The sequence below is a fragment of the Dromiciops gliroides genome, chromosome X, assembly GCF_019393635.1.
Source record: "Dromiciops gliroides isolate mDroGli1 chromosome X, mDroGli1.pri, whole genome shotgun sequence".
Classification (NCBI taxonomy): Eukaryota; Metazoa; Chordata; class Mammalia; order Microbiotheria; family Microbiotheriidae; genus Dromiciops; species Dromiciops gliroides.
In genome coordinates this window covers 54,244,650-54,268,306 of record NC_057867.1, presented here as the reverse complement: position 1 = coordinate 54,268,306, position 23,657 = coordinate 54,244,650, and the positions used below count along the sequence as shown (strand labels likewise).

General features: G+C 42.5%; 1 protein-coding gene across 5 annotated transcripts in view; it reads left to right on the top strand.

Annotated features, from left to right (window-relative positions):
• ATP11C (ATPase phospholipid transporting 11C) overlaps positions 1–23,657 on the top strand; it is a 225,721-nt gene that overhangs the window by 165,424 nt on the left and 36,640 nt on the right. For all 5 annotated transcript variants that reach the window (XM_043974013.1, XM_043974011.1, XM_043974010.1 and 2 more), the window contains exons 21-23: positions 10,416–10,518; positions 14,030–14,175; positions 19,318–19,377. In XM_043974013.1, coding sequence (XP_043829948.1) covers positions 10,416–10,518; positions 14,030–14,175; positions 19,318–19,377 — 309 coding nt within the window. The remainder of the gene's footprint in view (positions 1–10,415; positions 10,519–14,029; positions 14,176–19,317; positions 19,378–23,657) is intronic.

Below are 23,657 nucleotides of genomic sequence, written 5' to 3'. Positions count from 1 at the left end.
GTTCTCCTGACTTTCCTATCATCTCCCACTCTTCATTTTCCTTCGTTATTGGCTCTTATGCCTTCCTCTCCTGCCCTCTGCCCCCAAATGTGGGCTTGCCCAAAGCTTAGTCAGGAGCAGTGATTTTGGTGTCAGAGACTTGGAATGAAGCTCTAATCCTGCCGTTTCCCACCTGTGTGATCTTGAGCAAATCACAATATCTTTGGACTTCAGTTTTTCTCACCTATAAAATGAGGGGGTTGATGTAGATGACCTCAGAAGTCTCTTCCAGCTTTAAGGCTACAATCCTGTAATCCCTTCCGTGGGGCCCATCCACTATCATGATGGTAATGATCACCTCTGGGCAGATGACCCAGATTTCTACTGGTGACCTCTCTTTTGACCTGTGACCTTTATCTCTGACTGCAAACTTGGATGTCATGTTGGTGCCCTGAGCTCTTTATGTCTGTGACTGAATTCATGTTCTTAGCCCCTCAAACTGACCCTTCTTCTTAACTTATCTTCTCCACCCACCCTCCTTTCCTGGGACCAGGTGAAAATCCTCCCAACCTCACATTTCTCAGGATTCCTTTTTGCTCCTATCACATTTTCCCTTATGTCACTTTTGTACATTTCATACCCCATCCTCTTAGACTGTAAGAATATTGAGTTGAAAAGACCTCGTCCTTTTTTCACTTTTGGTAACTCCTGGTGCCTTCCGCATAATAGGGGATTAACAAATGTTTGTGGAGTTGCATTGGTGTTAGTGGTACCATCATTCATCCCATCTTTCTGACTTGAAACTGCTTTTGATTTCACCCCATATATCCAGTCACAAAATCTTTTATTCCTTCCAAATGTTTCTCACATTTGTCCTGTCTTTCTATTCCCACTACTCTCTTCCTAAACTTGGTACTTTTCATAGATTAGGCCAGCCTCTTCATTTTTATAAATAAGGAAACCAGAGTGTGGAGAAGTATTGTGACTTGCCCAAGGTCATAACACTAATAAGTAACAAAGCTAGAGTAATAATTATTATCAATCATATAGCACCAACTATATGCCAGGTACTGCGTAAGTGCTTTGCAAATAAATCCTCCTGACTACCCTGCTATTATCCCCATTTTGCAGTCAAGGAAACTAAGGCAGACAGAAGTAAAGTGACTTGCCCAAGGTCATACAGCTAGTAAGTGGTCAGCTCTTTGAGTTCAAATTCATCTTTTCCTGCTGTACCCACCCACTTCATTCCTTCATTAAGGCTCATCACTTTGCCCACATCCCATTTCCTCCTGCTTCCTCTAGGACCTTGCTTCTGTGTTCACATTTCCCCAGTCACTTAACCTCTGTTTTGCTCACTTCCTTTATCTGTAAAAATGAGAATCACAATGGCACCTACCTCCCGGGGTTGTTGTGAGGATCAAACGAGATAATAATTATAAAATGCATAGCACTGTGTCTGGCACATAGTGTTATATAAAACATTATTATTATTATTCTCTGTTATTGTGTAAAGTAGTCCCACCCTCTCTGTTGCCATCCTTTCCCCTCTAACATTAAGCCTCTGCTCTAGTCAAGTTGGGCCTCTACCTCTTCCCCAAGTGTTCATTGCATTCTTAACCCCTTGTTCCTGGAGTGCCCGCCCCTCTTGTTGTAGTAGTGGTTTGGGTATTAGGATGTCAGGAGGTGTCAGGATGGCCTGGGCTTAAATCCTGTTTCAGATAGATATTTATTTAGTAGCTTTGTGACTGTGGGCAAATCATTTCACCTCCCTTGGCCTCAGTTTCCTCATCTGTAAAATGAGAGCATGAGCCTCTCCTTTTGCTTTTTCAAATCTGATTTTCAAGGTCAGCTGAAGTCCCTGTTCCTCTGTGAAGCTTTCCCTTCCCAGAATACTCTAGCCCACACTAACTTGTCCCTTCCAGCAACTCATAGTGATTGTTGTCTAGCTCACTCTTTCAGTAATTAATCACTACTCTCTTGAGACATATTCTCTGTTGTTTTAGTATTTAACACCTACATTTCCCTACTTTGCCAATGGACACGCCAGAGCTTGAGATTCATAAGCATCACCTTTGACGACTACGGGGCCATTTCCAAACCATGATGACACATTGAAAAGACCTTTTATGGAGGAATCAGCTCTGAAAGGATTTGAGTTTTCACCTATTTATGTTTTCAAATCCCAACTAAATTCAGTAGATCAATCAAGCATGTATCAGGCACCTCCTACCGTGGCTGACACTGTGCTAGGTACTGGGACAGAAGTGGAAACAACTTGCCCTGTGGAGCTTACTGTGTATGTAGCCAGGACAGACAACATACACATATAGGCATGTGTATGTGAGAGAGAGGACAGTGTCCAGGAGGAGAAGGTGATTGACAGTGTCAAATGCTGCAAAAAAGGTCAAGAAGGATGAGGACTAGGAAAAGGTCATCAGATTGGCAATTAAGAGATCATTGGTGAGTCTGGAAAGGGCATGGTTAGTTGAATGATGAAGCTCGAATGTAGATTGTCAAGGATAAGAGCAAGAACAGAGGAAAAATACTGACTGTGGATAGCTTTTCCGGGGAGTTTGCCTGAGATAAGGAAGAGAGATGTAGGACAAGAGCTTGCTTGGATGATAGGATCCAATTAAATCTCAAGGTAATTTACAATCGAGCAGAACCTCACATAAGCAGTGTTAACAACACAGATCCCATAATAATATTCTACTTTAGTTCCAAAATGCTATGTGCCTTTCATTTCCAAAATAATTAGTGTGCTGCCCCCTTTATAACAGGGTTTTTTTAAGGATGGGGGAAAGGAAGACAGGCACATGTTTATAAGCATCAAGGAAGGAGCCTGCAGATAGGGAGAGATGGAAGGGTAGTTAAAGAGAAAAGGGGAGAGGGGGGGATAATGGTGGGGGCAATCTGCTTGGGACAAAGAGAAAGAATGAGCTCAAGGGTCCTTATATAAGGTATTGCCTTGGCAAAGAAAAGAGTCACCATTTCTTTCTTCCTTACTTTCTCTTTCTCTCTCTCTCTCTCTCTCTCTCTCTCTCTCTCTCTCTCTCTCTCTCTCTCCCTCCCTCTCCCTCTCTCTCTCTCCCTCCCTCCCTCCCTCTCTCTCCTTCTGTCTCCCTCTCTCTCCCTCCCTCCCTCTCTCTCTCCCTCCCTCCCTCCCTCCCTCCCTCCCTCCCTCCCTTCCTTCCTTCCTTCCTTCCTTCCTTCCTTCCTTCCTTCCTTCCTTCCTTCCTTCCTTCCTTCCTTCCTTCCTTCCTTCCTTCCTTCCTTCCTTCTGGCAATGAGGGTTAAGTGACTTGTCCTGTGGATCACACCGATAGTAAATGTCAAGTGTCAGGTCCTCCTGAATCCAGGGCGGGTGCTTTATCCGCTGTGCTACCTAGCTGCCCCCAAGAGTCACCCTTTCCTCAGAGACTCGAGTAAGGGGGGAACTGAGGATGATGTTAAGAGGTGAAAAGAAGAAAAGGGGGAAGGGAGGAGGAGCTTGTGGCCAAATAGGAAGGGAATAAGCCTTTATATGGTACCTACTATGTGTCAGACACTTTAGCTCTTTTCAGATATTGTTTCATTTGATCTTGACCACAACTCTTGAGGTAGGTGCCTTTATTCCCATTTTATTGCCATTTAGTTGCAGAAACTGAGGTGGACTGTAGTCATTGACTTATTTGTTAGTTTCTTGAGAGACTTTGCTCTCTCCTTTATTGTTATTTCTTTTTTCACTGCCTAGCACAGGGCCTTGCTCCTGGTAGCTGCTATATTTAAAGTCTTGGTTGCCTGAATTGATTTATATTAAACAAGTGTCTTCTGGGCTTGAGAAAAGGCCCCTTACTGCTGGGGTTTGTGGATTCTGTGTTCCCTTTTCCGACATTGCACTGCAGACCTTCATCCTAGTTCATTCCAGACAGAAGCACCCTAATCTCCTTAAGACGTGCTCTCTGGTGGAAGCAGGAGTCCTTGATCTTTCCCATGCTTGTCTCTTGCCTCGATTTCTGCTTCCAATTTGTCTTGCTTTGGGCTCTCGCCGTAAGTGGGCAAAGTAGAGCAGGAGCTCTTAAGGAGGATTGTAATGTGTCAAAGCCCCATTTTGTTTGAGTTGTCGAATATTTTTGTCTACTTTTCTCTTTGCCACGTTTCTGTCATCCTGACCGGTTTAAAGGCCATTCTCCTTGATGGAGAAGATAGACAAAAAGGGAGGTAAATAGGTCTACTTTTTCTGCCACAATAATAATAATGGTGATAACAATAACAATAATGATGAGGCTAACATTTATATAACACCTACTATGTGCCAGGCACTGTTCTGGGTGGGTGCTAAACAAATATTCTCTCATGATCCTCCCAACAACCCTGGGACGTAGGGGGTTATTATGATCCTCATTTTACAGATGAGGAAACTGAGGCAGACAGAGGTTAAGAGACTTGCTTGGAGTCACCCAGCTAGTGAATATCTGAGGCCAGATTTTACCTCAGGGCTTCCTGGTTCCAGCCTCAGCACTCTTGCCTCTAATTAGCTGTTATCTACTGGCATTTCATGATTTCCCCCTGAACAAGGTAGGTCTCCACTTCAACTGCTATCAAACCTTCTTTTACTATTGGAATCCTGACCACTCCAAGCCCTGCCCTTATACTTAGTGACCTTAGTATTCTTGCCAAGGTCCTTCGTTGAATCATCCTCTGCCAGTTTGCTGCCTTCCATGGCCTCCTTCTCTGGTCATCCCTGCGGGTAGCTACTCTTTTTGCCTCACCAGAACTTAAAACTCATCTGCCACCATAATAGCGACTCTAAATTTCCCTCTGGTCACAGCCTCCTGTCCTTCCATCTTATTCCTTCTAGATCTGTTCTTTGTTCTCACTGTGAGCTCCAGACTCTCCATTCTCTTCTTGTTCTCTGAGTCCATTGCTGCTATTCAGGACTATTGAGACAGCTGGTAGGGCAGTGTGGGTAGAGCACTGGGCCTGGAGTCAGGAAAACATGACTTCCAATCCGGCCTCAGGCACAGAGTAGTTGAGTGACCCTGGGCAAGTAATATGACTGCAGTCTGCCTCATTTTCATCAACTAAACGGGAATAAAAGCAGCACCTACCTCGAAGGGTTGTAGTCAAGATCAAATGAAGCAATATTTGTTTGGGGGTTGGTTGTTTTTTTGGGGGGGGGTTGCGGGGCAAAGGGGGTTAAGTGCCTTGCCCAGGGTCACACAGCTAGTAAGTTTCAAGTGTCTGAGGCCGGATTTGAACTCAGATCCTCCTGAATCCAGGGCCACTGCTTTATCCACTGCACCACCTAGCTGCCCCCTCTCCCTCCACTTTTGAATCCCTTGCCACCTTATACTTCCAATAATCTAACCTAGCTAATCCATGACTCTTAGTTACCCTTCCCCTCTGTCTTCTCTTCTCCTTCAGAACCACAGCATACCACTCTAGGCACTTAGAAAGTTGTGATGTCTGGTATGGTACACACTGTGTAACATCATTTGGGCCTTCACCACTGCATGTCAACCCTTCTATTCAGCTCAAACATCTGGTACAAGGCTCCAGCACTACACTGGTCACCAATGGCCTTTTTAATCTCTAAGCCTGATGTTCCCCCTCTTCCTTTAAAAAAAATTGTACTGATGATATTTTCCCTTTTCCAGTCTTTCTTGCTTAGATCTTTAAAAGGTCACTGACAGTGACTCAGCAAATCACATATGCCAATCTGTTCTGAACAGGCTTGTACTTTTTGACTTGAGGCAAAGCTCTTCACTTAACCTCATAGAAGCATAGATCCTAAGTGAGCTGGAAAGGACCTTAGAGATTATTGAGTTCAGCCCCCTCATTTTGCAGAGGAACAAACTTAGGCACAAAGAGGTTAAAGAACTTGCCCAGGGTCACAGCTGGCAAGTATTTCAGGCAGGATCTCAACCCAGGTCTTCCCAACTTGAGGTACAATGAACCAACAAGTATTTATACCATGCCAACTATATACCTGGTAAATCCAGTGTCCTGTCTTCTACACCATTTTGCTGTTAAACTCCAATAGAAATGGATGACTGTGGGCACATATTGAATCAGAAAACAACAAATTAACATCATCTATGTTGTATTATATTTTTATTTTGTTAAACATGTTCCCAATACATTTTAATTTGGTTCTGGCCAAAGTTTTGTTAAACATTCCCCCAATAACATTTTTTTTTGTTTTGTTTTGTTTTTTTGTAGGCAATGGGGGTTAAGTGACTTCCCCAGGGTCACACAGCTAGTAAGTGTCAAGTGTCTGAGGCTAGATTTGAACTCAGGTACTCCTGAATTCAGGGCCGGTACCTTAACCACTGCGCCATCTAGCTGCCCCTCCCAATAACATTTTAATTTGGTTCTGGCCAAAGGCCTCAGCCATTCCTCTGCTTTTCACCACAATGCCTCTTCACTTCTTGCTAACGTTTTTTTCTGCTGTTTCCACTACAATGATCATTTTTCTTGGAAAACAGAAGCTCTTTGCTCTCCCCACCCCGCCCCATTTTTGCTCCAAATTCACCTTAAAAGTCCTTTTAAAATTGTTCCTAACATTTTTTTAAGTGTCAGCTTGCTCTGGGCTCTTGTCTCTGGGATGTTAATTTTGTAAGGGATGCTATTCCTTTGTAGTCATCCCTGGTGACATTGCCTTTCGTTCATATTTTGTATATATCTCTTGTAAGTATGAGCTCATTGCACAGCCCCCTGTGTGGCCACATGGGTTTCCTTAGGTTCTTTTCCCTTATCTTCCCCATTAGGATCATTGAAAATTATATTTACTGAAATCTGCTTTCCTCAAATCCTGGATAAGTAACAGTATCTGATAATGTCCTACTGTTTCCTTTTATGACTGGGTCTAGGAACTCTAAACTGGTATCTCTACTTTCCCCCAAGCTTCATGTCACTTTCACTTTGCCACTTCCTAGTTTATCAGGAGTAAGTTCAGGGTAGCAAGTTATTGCATTGGTTCCTCTACATTCTAAGAAATGAAACAAGTGGCTACGCAAACAAGAATTCTTAAAATGCTTGGCTTTTAGCCACATGAGACTTTGAGATGTTAAGATTGTCAAAACCCTCTATAACTACTCTATCATCTTGCCTTTTTTTCTGGGTTTTGTGATCTTTATTAGGAAAACATTATTCATGTTCTCCATCTGGCTGGTTGGTCTATAGTATATTCTCACACTACTGTTCATCGCCTCTGCTTTTTCCTCTTTTTTTCTCCTCCCTCCAGAGCTCTCTACTGTTTCTTCTTACATATCCTGGCTGGAAGATTCCCATTTCAGCATATGCCTTACTGATAGATTTTACACTTCTGGTATCCCATCTCTCAGAACTGTTTCTTTTAAAAGTGTGCCCTTCCATTATCGTATTCCATTTGTAATTTTTATTCTACCAAGTTTCAATGTACCCTCTGAAATTGTATTTATCTTTTTGTTTTTGACCCATATTCTTAGCTGAGATATACATACCTCATATAATGTTGCATTATAATCAATTTCTACCATAATTCTATAAAACTGGGGCAGCTAGGTGGCACAATGGATAAAGCAGTGGCCCTGGATTCAGGAGGACCTGAGTTCAAATCCGACCTCAGACACTTGACACTTAGTAGCTGTGTGACCCTGGGCAAGTCACTTAACCCTCATTCCCCCGCAAAAAAAAAAATAATAATTCTACAAAACCCCTCTGTAGTATTCTCTAAATAGTTGAACAAAGCAGAGGTCATTTTGTAAGTGATGATTCAAGCTAGCTGCCCCGTAATGTTATTTTGCCTCTGTTCATATTTTCATAGATCTAATTAATTAAGTAGCACCCATGTATAGATATCTCAGGCCACAAGTATTGTTCTTAACCTTCTCCCCATGAATAATTTGCTATTTCTCTCAGTCTTATTTTTCTTTTTTTCATATACCTGGCCCTTTATAGCATCTGGTTTTCCAGTTTTATCTGAGTACTTTTCTCTCTCCTCTATTTTCATTTTAAAACTGTCTTGATCAGATTGGTAAACATTCTGCATTCTTCTGAGATATGCAGTAGGAGCCTCTCATTCCCCTACCTTATCCCATGGTCTAGAAAACCAGATTCTGTTCTGTTATTTATGTAGTCAGCTGTTTGCTGCTCATATCCTCTTTTCTCCTCCAAAGTCTGAACTTTCAATTAACAGAAGTGATGAAATCACTGGCTGTCTGAAGCCCAGAACCATTTAAAAAACAGCTAGTGTCAGGGAGTGGAGGGGTAAGGGGGGCTGGATGGGGAGGTGGATGGGAGGCACACTTGTCAGTTCATGTTCACAGAGCTCATGTGTTAATTGTGATTGAATGGGGTTGTGTGTGCCACTTAGTATCAGTGAAGCCACTAAATTTGGGTCAAAATTAAGGTTGCAGCCAGTCTGAGCCCTGTACAAATGATTCCTCATCCCTCCAGATCCGTCCATCAGCTGGAGAAATCAGGGAGACCAACTCTTAAAAGTACCCATTAGCTGCTGACTTATTTCAGTTAATCAGAAATAAGCAAACTTGGTGGTGTTGGAGGGAGGGGGTCCAGAATTCAGACCCTTACTCTCGAAATCAGGGTTTGCATCTTCTTCGAGGTACCTTAACATGTCTTCATTTGGTTTCTTCCCTGTGGGCAAGTAGTGAAAGAGGGATCTGGGGAACCAGGATGTGGTCGTTGCTTGCGTGGAATGCCACTGTTATTGCCTGAGGTAGACTCATAAACCCAATGCAGATTTGTTGAGCACTTACCCAGAATAAGGTATTGTGCTAGGCCCCATTGAAAACATCCTGCAGACCATTTTCCAAGGATTTTGCAATAAGCTTGATGGGGGGAGAACAAGGGAGAGCCCATGGGAAGGACTCTTTTCCCAACTCCTTCCCCCATCTAACCCACCTGTTGTGTTTCCTTCTATAGCTTTGAAGAATCCCTCTAAGTAGAAATTACCTTTGGGAGGGGCGATACTGTAAGAGATATCAAGTAGCACCTTCATGTTTATTAATGTAACAAAAATTGGTTTACAAGCCAGGTGAGAGGAAAAAGCAGGGGATGTGTGCCTGAGCCACAATTGATTCAGTCAATAAACATTTATTAAGTGGCCACCAAGTGCCAGACACTGGGCTAGACACTTGGGATGCCAAGAAAAAGAAACAGAGCCCCTGCTTTCAAGGACCTCACAGTCTAATGGGGGAAATGGCTATTCAAACAACTATGGACAAAGGAGATACAGAGAAAGTGAATTGGAGAGAATCCTAGAGGGAAGACGATTCCTCGAGGAATTACAGGCGACTGAGAAAGTCTTCCTGTTGAAGGTGGGATTTTTGCTGGCACTTGCAGGAAGCCAGAAGACAGAGATGAGAGGAGAGAGCGTTCTAGGGATGAGGGAATGACCAGGAGACCAATGTTAATGGATCACATTGTACTTGGTTGGGGGAGTAGAAGATGGAAGAACAATGGAAAGGAAGCGGGGAGAGCAGAACTCCAAAGGATCTTCTATTTGATCCTGGATAGGAATCTGGTCACTAGGAGTTGACATAGTGAGTGCGCATTGCTCCTGAGGGAGATGAAAGAACCCACAAAAGGGCTCACCTATTTCACTATTTTGACCATAGTTGGATCTCAGCTGAATTGTTCCAAATGATCTCGGATGGCACCTTGGCCACTCAAGCCATAGGTTACCTCTTATTAACCCCCAAATTACACATTCACATTTGGATCCTTCATTGTATGCTCTCCTTCCCTCTTGCCCTTCCCTGGTGTAGGTCATGACTCATCTGTGTCTTCTCATCCTGGGTGCTTCTTTTCTATATCTTCCCAAAGAGAAATTACTCAGTGAGCCTTATCTTTGCAACCCATGAACTCAATCACCAGCTCCCATGGAGTTCTCCCATGGAGTTCTCCCATGGAGTTCTCCCATGGAGTTCTCCCATGGAGTTCTCCCATGGAGTTCTCCCATGGAGTTCTCCCATGGAGTTCTCCCATGGAGTTCTCCCATGGAGTTCTCCCATGGAGTTCTCCCATGGAGTTCTCCCATGGAGTTCTCCCATGGAGTTCTCCCATGGAGTTCTCCCATGGAGTTCTCCCATGGAATGCCAATCTAGTGGAAATAAAGATTCTTCCACTGATACAGTTCACAAACCATCCATGAAACCAAGAAAAAAAACATCTGTACAACAAGAAAAAATCTTAGTATCTATGGCAGATGCAGGGTTTGGGAATGTGACAATTCTTACATAAGTAGAGCCAAGGACAGATTGTAGATGGGTCTTTCTAGCTAACTTGAAAATCTACAGCTGAAAATTGGAAATGGCCAGGTGTAAGCACAAACTACCCCTTTGTTGGGAGGCTCTTAGTTCAGATATATAGAATGCAGGTTTGATTTCCCCGACTGTAGTTCCTACTCACATCAATTTTGAACTTTAACTCTGTTATGTGTAATACTTTAGATCGTCAAAATGGTGAAGAACATCAAAGGCAGCCCAATTACTCTCTCCATTGGTGATGGTGCTAATGATGTTAGCATGATCTTGGAGTCCCATGTGGGAATAGGTAAGCTGTACCCCTATGTTCTCTCTGTTAAGCATTCCCACAACTATTTTTAATATCACCAACTCCGTGGGGTTTCTGGGGCAGAGGTCTTAAGTCATCACTAATTGAATTGGATGTCTGTAACCCTGAAGGGGTGTTCCAACAAGTCTTAATTGAGTTTTCTCCAGGAGATTGTATGTTGGAGGTTGGGGTGGTATTGTATAGGAAGGGCCTGGTCTAACTGCCTGCAGGCTGCCTGCCCAGAAGCTGTCAGTGGGAGAGATGAAGAAAAACTGCCCCCATTCCCCAGTCTGGTCCAGAGTTGACGCTAGCTGGGCCCCTTACAATCAATTGGAATATTTCCCTGTAAGAGATGCTATGCTCCTTCTGGCTCTGTTGGCTTTCAAACTAGGAGGAAATCATATTGCCCCAGCTGCCTCCTCCCTCTTTGCTGTCATATTTAATGGGAATTCCTCAGATATTTTTGGTACCACTTTGTCCATCTAGCAACATACAAAAATTATCAGTGTTTTTTTGCATGTAAGTCCTTTGTTATTTTTCTCTTCCTTGTGGTTCATATAATAATAATGTTTATTTTTTTTTACTAATAATAACAATATGGCAATGATGATGCTGATAATGTAGGACAGATTATGTAATGCTTTACCAAGTATTTCCCAAGTAGTACCTCAGTTGATTCTTCCAACCTTGGAGATGGGTAATACAAGCATTGTTCTTCCCTTTCAGAGATGAGGAAACTGAGTCTCTTGGTTGGTACTTGCCCAAATGGCAGAGTTGGGATTCCAACCTAGGCCCTCCGATGCCAAGGCTGGTCTTAATTTCTTTAAAAAAATGTTTTAAAATCTGCTTTATTGACACCCTTTTATATTGCCTTTTCTTCCTAAAGACTTCTCCTCCTTACCTTGAGTAAAATTTCCCTTTATAACAAAGACAGATTTAAGCAAATCAAAGCAACATATTGACCATACCAGCCCATCTATGTGTCATTGCTCACCTATCACCTCTTTGCCCTGGAGGGCAGGAGACACACTTTACCCAGTGCTGTATCCACTGCCCCATAGTTGCCACCTCCTGTGATAAGTGAGTAATAAGGCATCTTATCATTCGGCCTTAGATTGAAGACCCCTAGAGCTACAAGTTCTGGGTAGCTCACTCTGACAAGGCCTAGTTGAGTACTATAGACAAGAAAGCAATTCATTAATGCTTTCATTTTGATAACAAGGTTGTCATTTTTTTTCATATCTAGGGATTCTCTGGCTTAACTCTTCTCCTTTTTCATCCCTCTCTCCATTCAAAAGCGTTTATTAAACACTTTCCACTGTGGTAGAGATACAAGGATAAAAATGAAAACCAGTCCCTGCCCTCTAGGGGCTTATGTTCTAGGGGAAAATACAGTATGTGCCCAGCTAAGTCAAGCCAAATTACCTAAAGGAAACTGGCAGCACTAGAAAATTGAGGATTTAGGGATGACTTCCTATAGGAGGTGGTACCTGAGGTGAGCCTTGAAAGGAGAGCAAGGATTTTGAAACAGGTGAGGAATTGTACATCCTATAATTAGATGCTTCTCAAACTTTTTAATGTTATGACCTCTTTACAATCCTAAAAAGTATTGAAGACTCACCTGCCCCCAACCGCCCCCCCCAAGTGTTCTTTTTTTTAAGGTGGGTTCTATCTATTGATGTTTGCCATATTAGAAATGAAAACTGGGGCAGCTAGATGGTGCAGTGGATAAAGCACAGGCCCTGGATTCAGGAGGACCTGAGTTCAAATCTGGCATCAGACACTTGACACTTACTAGCTGTGTGACCCTGGGCAAGTCACTTAACCCCCGTTGCCCCACCAAAAAAAAGAAAAAAGAAATGAAAACTGATTAGAAGTGGATAGAACACTGGTTTTTGTTGTTGTTTTTCCTTCATTCTTGAAGAGGACCATGACATCAGGAGGTGATGTCATGACTTGAAGTGAATTGGATTTAAGTGAGGGAGGGCTTAGGAAGGTCACCAACCTCACTCTCTCCTCCAGAGCCATCTGGGTCCAATTGCAAGATATATCAGGACGACTGAATATAGCCCTGGATGTTGAAGGCCACTGGGGTTAAGTGACTTTCCTAGGGTCACACAGATAGTATGTGTCTGAGGTGAGATTTGAACTCAGGTCCTCCCAACTTCAGAGGTAGTGCTCTGTCTGCTGTGCCACCTAGCTACCCCCATAGAACACTGGACCTGGAGTCTGAAAGACCTCAGTTCAGATCTGGTCTCAGACACTTACTAACTCAATGACCCTGGACAAGACACTTATCCTTTGGATGCCTCAGATTCCTCATCAATAAAATGGACACAATAATAGCACCCACCTCTCAAGGTTAAAATGAGATAATATTGTAAAGTGCTTAGCACAGTGCATGACACATAATAGATGCTTGTGAAATAGTTATTAAAATAAATTTAGAAATTTTTATTCATTACAACGAACCATAATAAATCCATTATATGTTAATATAAATAATGTGTTTTATGAAAAAATAGCTATATTTTTAAAAAGTAGTGTGAAGAGTGGCATTTTTAAAAAAATATTTCTGATCTCTATAATATATCTCTAATGTCTGGCTTAATAGGACACAGCCGGATTCTCATATCTGCTTTTGCAGTCAATCTGTTATAATATGTTTTGGGTGAAGCATATGAAGAGAATTTGAAGGATGTGAAGATAATTAGTTGGAAAAGGGAGGATTATTTTAATAGGCAAATAAAGTCTTGGTATCATGAAAATCTGGAGAAGCAAATGGCAAATCACTTTAGTATCTCTGCCAAGAAAAACACCATGGACGTTATGGTTCACAGGGTTGCAGGGTCGAAGTTTTTACCTTCTGAATCCCCTGAAAGTGTATCTTGGGGATCCTCCAGGGTCCTTGGCCCACACTTTGAGGATTGCTGGTTTAGTTTCAAGAGTTCTGGACAAGAATAGGTTTTATGTCCCAGGTGCCACCATGGGCAAGTCAATAACTCCAAGAACTCACAGGTATATTCCTTCCCAACTCCTTAGGTGAGCTCAGACTTCTTCTCCTGTCCACCCCAGAGTATCACATCTCTGATCCTCAGTTTTCTTATGTGAGAAATGGAGCTAATAACCCTCTAACAAACGACCTCACAAAGTTGTGGTGTGGAATAAAAACTTAAATGTATTCCATTGATGTGAGCTGTGGTATTAGAGTTTACTCTTTCTGAGATGACCCAACTTGTCAAATAAATTAATTATTTTCTTTGGTTTTACATCATCCTAGACACACATAGTTAAAAACAAATTAACTGAGCTTGCGGCTTTACTGGTTTGTTTCCATGCTGTTATTCAATCATGAGATCAGACAAAGAAGGGACGCAAAGAAGAAGCAAAACTCGGAAACAAGGACATAAAATGTGGCCATTGATTTTGACATAATAAATGCCCAAATCAATAGCCTGATGTTCTGCAGAATATTTACTACATGGTGATAACCTGTTGTTGTATTTTAAAGGCATCAAAGGCAAAGAAGGTCGTCAAGCTGCAAGAAACAGTGATTATGCGGTTCCCAAGTTTAAGCACTTAAGGAAACTCCTGCTGGCCCATGGGCATTTGTACTATGTGAGAATTGCTCACCTGGTACAGTATTTCTTCTATAAGGTATGTGGGCAGGTGTTTGTCATTTATCTAGACATGTTTAGAGCATCTTTATCTTTCAGGCTGGGCCGAGGTTTGGCTGAAAATATATTTCTGCCGCCTACATCTGTTAAGTATAGGCTGTTTGTACTTTTTACTGGACTCATTACTCAGCTTTGAAATAACAAATAATGTTCAGTGGGATTCACTAATGGAGCAAAAGCCAGAGATTGGACATTCACTTTGTTTATAGTGTTACTAGCAAGCGATATGAGCTATTCTCCTTTATCCTGTTTAGACTTTATCTCCATCATGGCTGATATTGGGGAGGGGGGAGGAATTCGGCAAGTTCACATACCAGAGTGGCTCAAAAAGAGACCTAGTAAATGTTTGCCGAGTGATTGATCGATCTGCCCATTTGAATAGGACCTTCGTGTGTTGATCACAGGTATCAATGCCCCCAAATTCTGGTTGATCTCATTTGGTCTGCTGCAAAATTCAAGGTATACCGTTCTGACATTCTGATGGCTTTAATCACAATAGACAAATGATTAACCTTGAGAATATCGGTGTAAACAGGGCCCTAATTCATCAATGTGGTCATTTTTCTTCCATGGCTAGACAGGAGCTGGTGCTCCAGCCAACATAAATCCTATTGCCTGGTCTTTTGTCTTCCCCTAGCAGCAAACAAAACAAGAGAATTGATAGCATTGGTGGAGAAATGAAAAAGGATTGTGTTCCTTGAGAAAGAGTTTGAGGGGGAAAAACATTGATGCATTGCACATCTTGGTTTTTCCTTTTTGGTTGACTCCTAATAACACAAAAATATAGCTATATTGGATCATACTCATGGGCAAAGGGGCAGCTAGGTGGCACAGTGGATAGAGCACCAGCCCTGGATTCTGGAGGACCTGAGTTCAAATCCAGCCTCAGACATTTAATACTTACTTTACCAGCTGTGTGACCCTGGGCAAGTCACTTAACCCTCATTGCCCCACAACAAAAACAAAACATACTCATGGGCTATTCTGACTCTGACCGTAGTCCTGAAGGCCATATTTGGTACATATAGGTACCTGATTGACCTCTCTGCTGCACAAGGCAGTGGGTCAGAGGTGTACTTTTGTGATATTTTTTGCTCTGAAAATAGAATTGAATTGACCAGGGTGGGAACTTTGGCCAGCAATTCCAGTATTTGTGTGGTAGTGCTCTGTTGTAGGGCCCAGAATTAAGAGTTAAAGTTCTTTCTCTTCAGGAAGAGATGAAAGAGAATATCTCTGTTCAAACTATTTAATTTATTATTTGGTTTGAGCCTGAGTTTCATTGATGACATTTTAGTCTAGTTCTGGAGGCATAAGTTTAGTGAGGTCCCAGTGTAAAAGGTCCCTTTACCAGTGCAGATCAGTACCTGTTCTGTAACTTAGGGTTTTGAAGAGTCACCTGGGGACCCTGAGAGGTTAAGTCACTTGCTTCTAAGGTCATACTACCATCATGTGTCAGAGGTAAGACTTGAGCCCAGGTCTTCCTGACTCCAAGGCTGACTATCCATTGTGCCAAAATATAGGACTCCTTATTTAAAATAAAAAACTGGCTCTTCAGCTACCTCCTTTAAGAAGAGAAGAAACTTAGATATGCAAAATGAACAAGTTAGGACAGAACACACATAGCTCCAATAACATCCTCCTCTGATGGCTCATCATGACTGGAGGTTCCTATTGATTATATATGTCAAAATTGGACAGCATTCCTGGAAAGATAAAATAGCTGAGATACCCTTGTTTGATGATGCTCTGGCCATTCATATCATGAGAGGCATACAACAGGGAGACATATATAGAAGGTCTCCAGCGTCAAAGAAGGTAAAGCACCCACCCTCCCCAAAAAAACCCAATATCTCTTAGCATTTGACATCATGCTAATTGTGTCAAAACTTGGAACACTGTGGAACTTCTTGAATAAACTCCATAGGCACTCAAAATTTTTTAGTTAATTGTCCACACGAGATAAACAAAGGACACAAAAAATGCCTATTGCCCAGAGCATTATGTGTAGTTCGATAAGCCTATAGAATCGATTAGTTAATTAATCCATTAATGTGTCTCGGACAGACACTACAAATGAATTGAATAGGAGTAAGAGAGTGTAATGGGTTGTGTCTGGGCAACTGAAAGTTCTTCTCCATGACACTGAGGCCCACCTTTTTCATGCTAATGTTCTTCTGGTAATATCGTATCACTGTTTAAGTCATGAACCACTGCATTCTCCTGCTTCTCTCTGTTGCCACTTGGATGAGGGATTCTTGACCTCACTTTTCCAAAGACTGTCATCCTTAGGAAGCACAAGGAGAACCAGAGTCACAGATATTATCAGAGAGGTATATAATTCAAAAATCAAATGGACTGGTCACATGTACAGTCAAGGAGCAGCTGATGCGCTCCACTGGAACCTTTGTGACATCAAGAGAATGAATCAAAGACCCTCAGCGGATTGGGTGGACTCCTGAGATGAACTTAGAGGAGTCCACAGATGAGAGGCCCACAGGATGAGTAGGTAAGGATGGATTGTGATCTGGATCATTGGAAGGAACACCCACATCAATGAAAATGTTAAAGCATAGATTGAGTGAAGCATTAGAATAATTGTGTGTCTACACATTCACACATGTATGTTCATGTGTCTATATGCATATCTATTGTGCCCACCTACCTAATTTCTTTGTCTCTGATCTGTGTATCACCTTCCTACTGATTTATCTCAGTCTCACTCCATCTCAGTAGCTATTATCTCTATCTCACCTACCTACTTATCTAATTTACATGTCTCCTTCATCCATATCATCTACCTACTTATTTCAATCTCTCTCTTAGACTCTCTCTCCCTCCTCCCCCTCTTCCTCCTCTTTCCCTTCCTTCCTCCCTCCTCCCCTTTCTCTTCCTCCTTCCTCCCCCTTTCTCCTCCTCCCTCTCCCCTTCCTCCTTCTCCCCCCCCCATCTATTAAGGTATAGGGATTAAACATGTGATTCTATTAGTAAAAGAAACTCCCAGGAAGCTTCCTTTGCCATTGCAGGTCAGCACCTTCTCTGCATTTTCTAGTCTTAGGGAGTTGCCTAGAATACAGAGTATAAGTGACTTGCCCAGGGTCACCTTGCCAATAGGTGTCAGAGATATGGCTTCATCCCAGAGCTCACTCCATCATAATGTCATGTTATTTGGATGTTTGTGTGTGTTTTAATAATGTTGCCTAAAACAATTTTGGGACTACTTTTTGGGAATTTTCTTAAAACCTACAGTATATCATTTGAATACTACTGTCATTTATGGTCAATCCAAAGATTTGAGAATAGATTCTCTTCTTTGAAAATTATGAGAAATTTGGAACAAAGTCCAGGGGAGAAGATTGGTTGGTTACACTGGGGAATAGTATTAGTACTGGTTCCAAAAATCAGAGTATTGAGTGTTATCCTAATCAGCGTGTACTTGAGAGTACCTGATTGGTGAAGGTGGCCCTCTCTTCTCTCAGCAACTGGATCTGAAGTCTTCATTGTCCTGGATGGAGCCCGCTTCCTGTCAACAAGGCTCTAACTGTTTTGTCCATTGTCTCCATAATACTGCAGCCATCCCATTCCATTGAGTGCCCAGTGGGTCAGGGCTGCTGCTGCCACCTGGCATCTCTCCTTTCCTTCAACATCATCAGATCCCAACCAGTAGGGCTTTGGCCCCCAAACGTGCCAGAGATTGATGGAATTTGGAAATCTCCTGTCACCAGAACCTAATGTTAATTGTTCTTCCCTATTTTGCTAACTGATCCAAGCCTTAGGGGGATTCCCCAAAACAACTGCCAACACCCTTCAGTGGCTTAACCAACATGCAAGTTTGCAAATCAGTTTAGAAAAACAAAAACTCCTTAGCAACCCAGGTATCTGGTCTCTTGCCACCAATACTAGAAACTCAGGCTTCAGGCTTCTCCCTACCATGACCTCATCTAAGACCAGGCCTTCAGATCCCAGGCTGGCCCAGGAATCAAGCACATATTCTACTTTCTGGGGCACTGATGAGTAAGTAACTTTCTTGGTCATACAACTGACATGTATCAGAGGCTAAATTTGACCCCAGATCTTCCTAGCTCCAAGTTCATCCCTCCACCCTCCCTCTCAGGTACTATAAATCAGTGGATTAATGAGAGCAGTAATACATTACTGTGAGAATCACAATGCCCAAAAGACTCACCTCACTTTGATTCCTTGGCTCTGGCACTAACATCTCTATGTGCAATTCATGCATTTTATAGTGATTTTTAGAGTCTAGTGCCATTCATTCTCCTATGGGTGGTGAATGCCCAGTAGTGCTATTTTGTGACATAAGCCCATTTCTTCCCTAGAATACAAACAGGATTTAATTTGAATTAAGCAAGACTGCTCTTAAAGAGAATATTGCAACTGACTCACTGCCAGACTTAGAGTAAGGAACATTCAGTTATCCCTTCCACATCACAACTTTCCCCATTGTGGTTTTGATATATCGTGGGTTGGCATAAGAAATTAAATGGAAATTTTTGGGAGGAGTTTTGTGGAAGCTGCAGATGACATGTGAAGGCCAGAAGACAACACAGAAAAGTTAGAAACTCAGAAATGCATAAAGTATAAGTATAGTATTGTCTAATATCAGCATATGTTATCTTTTAATACCATTAATAATTCAAACTTCTTCTCTGGTACAAAGAAAGTGTCAAATTTTTTTACATGGATTTTCCAGATTGTCGGCAGGTGGGTGGGTGGGTGGGGGTGGCTATGTCCCTAAATCCCTGCAGTGTGGATAGCTGTATTTGAAATCTGCCTCTTGACACTTTATAGCTGTATGACCACGACCAAGTCACTTAACCCCTTAGCCATAGGCATAGCTCCAAAATAATGTCAGGAGATCTATTATCACACATTTGTGGCAACCTGACTCATTGAAAAAATTCACTGTCTTTTGGCCTTTTGAGAAGCTCCACTGAGATACAGAAGCTGGTTTGGTTGTGGATCTGTCTCTTGCTATCAAGTTGTTTCAGTGTGATACTGCTAAAATATTGACTACTGGAACTAGAGATGACTTGTAGGCCCAGAGATCAAACAGAAAGAGAGTGGATGCTTCTCTCCTCACTCAATTTTTAATTTTGTTTTCCAGAACCTTTGTTTCATCCTACCACAATTTTTGTACCAGTTCTTCTGTGGCTTCTCCCAACAGGTATAGTTCCGTATTGTCTCATGTGGCATGCTCTTTGCAGACTTTACATTAGTTGATCATATGTTACTTGCAGCGGAAATGTCAAGAGAGGCTTGCCCTCTCAACACACCTCGTGAGCTCAAGTCTTATGAATGTCATTGTTTATTAGCCGTAAAGTTTGAAAAGTTGTCATTTTCTGCATGATTTCTGGTATCAGCAAATGTTGCTATCTTTGCTCCAGTAACTTCCTTTGCAGTCAAGCCTCATTTTTGACAGTTGTTTGATATACCCAGTAGGAGGTAAGACAGTATTTTGATTGCTTTCCTTCTCATCCTTCCATAATTTGCAATATCGAAAACCCAAATTAAAAACACGCTCTGATAATCCTAATACTTTACAATTTAATGCTGCATTAAATCCGGTCCCACCTAGTCACTGCTTCTGGTTTTGGGCTGCCTTGGGAAACTTGTCATTGAGGATAAATCTCCACTGAACAGATTTGAACTGAGATCATCCTCGGTCATGTTTACCATCAGTTCAATTCAATTCAATAAACATCTGTCTAACACACATTATGTGGCAGGCAGTATTCTGGGGAATACAAAGACCAGAAAAAAAAGTCTCTGTCCTCAAAGAGCTTCCACTCTAACTGTGATTCCCAGCTAAACACCTGTCTTAAGGAACTCAGAATTTTCCCACCCTCAGTTATTATTATGTTTTTTTTCACCTTTAATCATAGCTCAAAATAATATGCCCCATGGTAGCTATATTTTGGCTATATATCCGACTCCAGGGTGAATATTATTTCCTCTGCTTCCTTATGACATGAAATTAGGGTTTTTCTAGTTCCTTGGCAGGTTGTTATTGTTGTCTATGGAAATTTATAGAATCCCAGGATTGAGAGCTAGGCCTCAGGGTCAAGTCCATCCTCTCCTTCCTACAGATGAGGGAACTGAGGCCAGTGTAAAATTATTTCCTTGCAAATTTGCCTCCTTGCCATTGTAGCTGGTGCTTTTCTAGTTACCAGATCAGCAGCCCTGTGGCATCAGCTGAGTCATACACCTAAATAGCTGTTGGCAGTGTCATGACTTATGGTGTGTGGTGCCCCTGCCACCCCCCACCAGCTAGCTGCAGAGAGCATTATCTGCTCCTGTGGCTGTGAACCAAGACCTTGAGCATTTCAGCTTTCTTCCATTTAGGATATCTTGACAAACATGAAAGAACCTCTGGGTGAAAACCTAAGGTATCATTCCACGTGACCCTGTTTAGCTCTTAGGCAGCAAAGGGCTGCAGGGAGGTGGGTTGATTTTTGAACTTGGGAGGAGGGGCTTGTTTTGTTTCTCCACCTCTCCCTTCCTTTCCTCCCCCCATCCCCAAAGCACAGCTAGGAGATCTCAACTTGGATCTTATAATAAGATGAGGTAGGTTTCTAGTTCATTAATACTTCCTTTCCCTCCAAATTACTTGGTATTTACTTTGCATATATTTTGCATTAATTTATCTATGTACACATGATTTCCCTTGAGTAAAATCCAAGCTCCCCAAGGGCAGGGGTGTGTTTTCTGTCTTAGTTTTGTATCCCTAGCACACCATCCAGCCCAGGAGTTCTTGGACTGTAAACAGAGCATAGGAAAAATGAGAATTGTGTAGAATGGGGATTCATTCCAGGGTTTACCCTGTAGGAGACCATTGATTTCTGCCAAATTGGAAACTTTCACAGGGCTTCTTTTTTTTTTTCCTCATATAGATTCAGTTCAGTTTCACAAGCATATATTAAGCTCCCACTGTATGCCATGTGAGAAGCATAGAAGGTAGAGAGTTGGCCTTGGGACAAGGCACCGACCTGATCTTCATCCATAGAGAGAGTTTTCTCATCCAGATGTTTCCTCATTCCTATATCAAATTATCAGCTGAAGGCACACAGGTCCGGTCCCATCCTTATGTGTCAGGCACTGTGCTCAAGCTACAAAGCCACAAATGGGACAATTCCTGCCCTCAAGATGCTTACATTTTAATGGGCAAATTCTGCTAAAGAATTTCGCTGACTTTTAAGCTTAAATTTAAACAGTTTTCATTTTAATTCCTGCATTTAATAGCCAGTCCTCCCAACCGATTTATTTTCTAGTTTCTAGGAGGGTCTGGATAGCTTAATTCATGTTCAGTTTCTTGGAGTGCTCTCTTCCATTAGTGGGGAAAACATAATTATTGCTCCTTGTAGTTGAGGGAGATTCAGGGCTAACTTCCCCCACTAAACAGTCAATTAGAGCCCTAGTTTTCAATTTAGTGTTTAGGGAAAATTAACAGTTTCCATAGAAACCATCTCCTTCTATGTCTCAGAACGATCCCCCTGGAGAATTCCTAGGTGTGCAACGTCCCCTCAGAGCCCAACACTCCGACACGCTTTGGCGTATTTACCACATTAAAAACGATTGCCCAGAAGGCTGCGTAGGATGAAAGGCCTCTATTTTCTCCATAGGCTTGTATCCTTAATTCCCATTGAGAATATTATAGACCTGCATATCATCATGTGTGCTGCCTGGCAGTTCTCCCTAATATTGCCACTTGAGTATCTTGTCACCTCTTCAAGCAAAACACAGGAGAAGGAAAAAAAAACCCTAATACTCCTTGCCTCTTTCCCTCCTTCCCTCCCTCCTCCAGATCCTGGCTGCCTTCCCATGGTTTTTGACACTGTGAGCAACGCTGCCATCTGCCTGGGAGCTGAGGCTTGGGATCCTGGAGTGAGCTTGGCCCTCTCCTTTTCCTTCTTCCCCAAAAGTCTGCTACCTCCCTTACCCCTCTAGTGTTGCCAAAAGTCAACCATTCAGGGTCAATCCCAGTAAAAGGTGCTCATGTCTTGGCAATGGTTAGCTGTTGCCCTTCTCTCCTGCCTCCTCAGAATCTCTCCCTCCCTCTGCTTTCCCATCTAGTCTTCTAACCTGTCTCCTCACTTGGAATCCCTAGTTCCTCGTAAGGCTTGGTTCACTTGGCATCTCATACACTTGACTTAGCAGTATCTCCACCTCTTAATTAGGGATTCTCTGCCCACACTGCCGCCCCTCCTCCAATCACCCCAAATAAATTACTTTGGATCTCTTTGGTTTTTACTCATCTGTACATGCCCTTGTTTCCCCCTGGTAGAAGGTAGACTCCTTGAGGACAGGAGCTGTTCTACTTTTATTTTTTCCTTTTATCCCCAGAGCCTAGCACATAGTAGACCCTTAAGAAACATTTGTTGTATGAATAGATCAGTGTTGAATTGAATTGAGTTGAATTGTCAATCCAAAACAATCCTATGATTGGCTTCTTTGGCTGTATCATTCTGTCTCTTGCCTTCCGTGGACATATTGTGCCAGATTGTCCTGTAAGGTCATAGACTTCATCACACATCACTTCATTGTCCTGTGAAGTCTTAGCCTCCATCATGGGTCACTTCATTCATCCACCGTTGTCTTTGTTTTACTCCATGTGAACACATTTCTATGCCTTTACACCTTACTCTCATTCTTGTCACCTGTGGGCCTCCCTTCCACATTTTTATCTCCCACATGATGATCTACCTTACTTGGGCTCACTGCAAGACCTAGCTACTCCAGGAAGACCTCCAAAATTGAGAAATATGGCCATGGGACATGCAGAAAAGCCACATAAATCTAACACCTTAATGTCTCCTCTCCCTTGCCCTACCTGGGGTCATAGGACTGCATAGTTGGAGCTGAAAGAGACTTTTTTGGGTCAAGATTTTTTAGAGTTGCGTGGGATCTCAGCAACTCTCTAGTCCAACTGATATCCTCAAAAGAATACTCTCTGCAAATATACCTGGTAGTAGGTAGTTTCCAGCCTCTGCATGGAGATTTTTTTTGCATTAAGACTTTCAATGAGCTCATCTTATTTAGCACCCCCCCCTTTTACATATGAGGAAACTGAATCCCACACAACTGAAATGACTTGACCAAAGTCACAGAGATAGTAGTGGGGCAGGGCTGAGGTTTGATTCCAGGTCCCCTGTGATGCTAAGACCAGGACCTCTTAAACCACATCACATTGAGAGGGAGGGAGAGGGAGAGAAAGAGGGGAGGGGAGAGGAGAGACAGAGAAGGAAGGAGGGAGGGAGGGAAAAAGGAGAAGAGGGGATAGAGAGGGAGAGAGCACAGAGAAAGAGGAAAGAGAAAGAGAGGGAGAGGGGTAGATAGAGACAGAAAAGTGGAAGGGAAGAAGAGAGACATAGAGGAGGAGAAGATAGAGACAGGGAAGGAAGGAGAGAGACATGGGGCAGAGAGAGAGAGAGAGAGAGAGAGAGAGAG